This window comes from Prosopis cineraria, unplaced genomic scaffold (genome assembly GCF_029017545.1).
Source record: "Prosopis cineraria cultivar Desert tree isolate PC_DT_omini unplaced genomic scaffold, ASM2901754v1 PC729, whole genome shotgun sequence".
NCBI classification, from domain to species: Eukaryota; Viridiplantae; Streptophyta; class Magnoliopsida; order Fabales; family Fabaceae; genus Prosopis; species Prosopis cineraria.
In genome coordinates this window covers 1-3,617 of record NW_026556054.1, presented here as the reverse complement: position 1 = coordinate 3,617, position 3,617 = coordinate 1, and the positions used below count along the sequence as shown (strand labels likewise).

Below are 3,617 nucleotides of genomic sequence, written 5' to 3'. Positions count from 1 at the left end.
TTGTTTTTTTAGGTTCTTGTGTGTCATTTTCCCTAATGAAGAATGCAGTACAATAGATTTGGGTACTTCACGCTTGATGCACGAAGGACGTACAGGATGCTATAAGTTAAGCTCAAGTGGTGTTGGCTTTAGTGAAACGGGGATAATTAACAAGCTCCTTTTCTTTCTTATCTCAAAAGGTTTCCTTCTAATGTTGGCTCATTTCGGAGGGACACAGGTTAAGGCTCTGAGGTGTGGTGCAAGAGCAGAACTGGGCATCAGCTTCAGGGCTCTCAAACCCAACCGTCCAGGTACAAGTTATAGTTTAATCTATCAAACACCAAATCCTATAAATGCATTTTATTGCCATATTTAGAGTGCCGTGTTTAATTTCGTCTGGAAACGAGACCATGCCTTCATTTTCATTGTCAAGATTGGGATAAGTTCCAGCAGAGTAGTACAGGTGAAGTGAGACACGGAACTAGTTATTAGCTTTGCTTTTAAAAATATGGGTCCCTCGTGATTAACAATCATCTACCTTCTCGGTCACAGTGGATCACTTTATTAGGACTACCACAAACGTACACTCCTCATTGACGCACTGTTCAAAACTTTGGGGGACATATCACCTTTTCTATATGATATTTAGGCATATTGTACTCTAATTTAATAATTAATTATAACTACAAAGTTGATTACCATTATTGCAATTGGTGGGAATTGGTCATCTTATCTGGTTACAACCTGCACCTCACACCAGTGAGCGTTGATGACATTTGATTTGGATTGTTGAGTATATAATGAAGCTATAAAAAAGTCGTTTAATTCAGTTCAATCTAACCTGAGACAATCTAATTTAGATCAAATTTGATCTTTCAAGACCAAAAAAAATCAGACTTTTTTTTTGGGTTGAATTAGGCAAGAGATCGAGTATCTAGATTACTTAGTCTGGTCCAGTTCTATAAATTTATTTACTATAATTATAATTGATTAATTATTATAATAAGTTAATTTGTAATAATAATTAGTAATTTTTGTGTTTTATACTTATAAAGTCATGGATATTGAGCAAAATTTCAGCATTGAGCAACTTCAATCTTCTTTTTTTATTAGCAAAATTTGTTATTAACTTAGTGTAATGGGTTTTAGATATGTTAAATGTTATTTAATTTGAATCCTTTATGTTATAATTGAAATGCTTTTTGTTGGTGTTGGAAATTGTTGTAGATTTGTAATTGTTATTCTTATGATAAATTTTATATGACTATAAGTAATTTTATTATGTAATTGAGTTTTTTAGGTTGAAATAAATTTTATATGACTATGATAAATTTATTAAGTTGAAATAAACAAAGTGAAATGCTGGACGAGATCGGGATCAGTCTCCTAATCCTATTAAACTAGTCTAGCCTTGTTCAACTTTGGGTTATTACAAGATCAAATTAGACCATGAGCTGCCTAACTCAATCATTTTTATGAAAAAAAAAAAAACTAGACTCTGAGTTAAGTTGAAATCATATCTAATCTATCTTTTATGCAACTCTAAGCACATTCTAATTTGTCATGTGCACGTGATGATGCATCTTATGAACATATAAATAATGAAACTTTTGGTGGTAGTTTATATTGATATTGATAATTATTCCATGAGCCTGTCCATTGTTTTAGTAGCTAACTTAGCTTTCTTCGTGTAATCAAGACATTCAGCAACTTTTTCTTCCTTTATATGATAGGAAAAGAGTCGACAAAAAGTTTATCAAAAAAATAAACAGAGAACTGAAAATACAGTACATCTTGAAACCGGAAGACTTACAAGGATTGAACGAATTATAGAGAGTTATTAGAAAACACAGTACATGCATATTATAAATAGGAAGACTCACAAGGATTGAACAAAGAGAGTAATTAGAAAACACAGTAGATGCATATTAGGCTTTCTCATAATCCCAAATGGAGAAATTCAGAATCTTGCTTCAACAGGGTGGCATGTCAGGAGGTGGAGGAGGCAGAGTTTGATTGGACCTTAAGCCATTCCTCACAATGAAGACAGTCTCCATTCCCCATGAAATATGCCGCTCTAGATGGCAGTGTAGTAACCATACTCCTACAATTCGTACGTACATAATACATCAGCAAATTAAATATTTACCTTATTTTAGTACAAAGGCAAGGGGAAAAACATGTTTTAGTTTGCACTTGAGATCAACATGTGAACGTTTCCCCGGTGGAGAACCAGCAGACAATGATAAAGTAACGAGCGGATGGGACTTTAGTGGGGTCCACTTGTGTCAGCCCTCTTTGACTCTCCAGACTTAACTCTCTTATTATTTGGGGCATATTTCAATTTGTTTTATTAGTTAATTTTATTTTTGATTAAAGTATACAATTTTCATGTATTGAAATTCTATTTATCTCTATTTTTTTAAAATTAAAAAAAGTCATTACATGAATCTCTTATGAGTTTTGTAAAATTTATTCAATATATTGGTCTGGGTATTATTTTATTTGTATATCTCAGATATTTTGTAATTTTTAGAAACAAAAATAACATATTCTTGTTTAAAAAAATTAATTAATTAGACAATATAGGGGGGAAAATTAACGGACAAAAATAAAAATTTGCGACAGTACCTGGATTGGCAGCCTCGAACCTGATGGCGGCCCAGCCATTTTTGGGTACAGCCACGGTGTTGACGAGCGGAGGATCAAACAGATTGAAATCCCTGGGGTGCATTTTTTCGTTGAAATTCCCTTTCCCGTATCCGACAACATAGAAACTAAATCCATGAAGATGCATTGGATGGTCGATCCCTGCCACCAAGTTGGTGCCTTGAAACACAACTTCTACTGTTTGCACCAAACCTCAGAACCTTCACCTCCGTCCCTTTTCTCGGTATCTCCAGACTCATCGGCAAATAATCTGCCGTGAAGTTGAACATGAATGGCGGAAATGTGGGAAATCGCGTTCCGAAAACCCCATTTACGTGGTTGTAGTAAGCTTCAAGTATGTCAATACTCGGGTTTTCAAACTTATGTTGTTCATGCTTGAGGCCAATTGGGTCCCGTTGGTCCCTGACAGGTCAGGCCCTTCCGGCACGGAAATGTGTTTACAGAGAGTGTGGTTACTATGTTTCGTGGAGCAATTCACTGGGATCAGGTGGGAAATTTCTCAGGCAGGCCTCTAATGCTGCTGTAGAATCTAAAGCTGCGTCTGTGTCGTTGTAGTAAGGAAGATCGGGCATTGAAGGAGACGATGACGTGTCATATTTCCCCTGTACTGAATAATAGCTGTGGTTGTGGTGTTATCAAAGGGAACTCCAACGCCACTTGAATATGCTCTTGCTGCCATATAGTAACGATTAGGCTTCTTGTTGGCATGTAACAACACAATCTTGTCTGTCCCGGAGCTATTGTGATGTAATCTCTCGTCAGTTGCCTCGTGTAGCTACCGTCTGTCCCACAAGGTTAGCTTGTGATTGAGACAGCCACAAAGAGGAACAGGTTCATTGCAGCATTAACCATGCGGAGAAGGTAAGTCTTCCCTCTGTCCACGTCTAACTGAACGTTTCCTGAATGTTGCAGAAACGTTTTTGTCGTCTTGTTGATTGACACACACATATTTCAGAAAAAATATTTAT

General features: G+C 36.1%; 2 protein-coding genes across 2 annotated transcripts; one reads left to right on the top strand and one right to left on the bottom strand.

Annotated features, from left to right (window-relative positions):
* On the top strand, positions 1–3,204 carry LOC129298156 (uncharacterized). Its single transcript, XM_054936565.1, has 2 exons — positions 1–290; positions 3,059–3,204. Exons 1-2 carry the CDS (start codon positions 77–79, stop codon positions 3,202–3,204), a joined length of 360 nt encoding a protein of 119 aa, XP_054792540.1. The 5' UTR covers positions 1–76.
* On the bottom strand, positions 1,774–3,026 carry LOC129298159 (putative laccase-16). Its single transcript, XM_054936568.1, has 2 exons — positions 2,611–3,026; positions 1,774–2,083 (listed from the first exon to the last, which is right to left on the bottom strand). The coding sequence occupies exons 1-2, from the start codon at positions 2,774–2,776 to the stop codon at positions 1,953–1,955; spliced, it is 297 nt and encodes a 98-aa protein (XP_054792543.1). The 5' UTR covers positions 2,777–3,026; the 3' UTR covers positions 1,774–1,952.
* Positions 3,205–3,617: the final 413 nt, after the last annotated feature.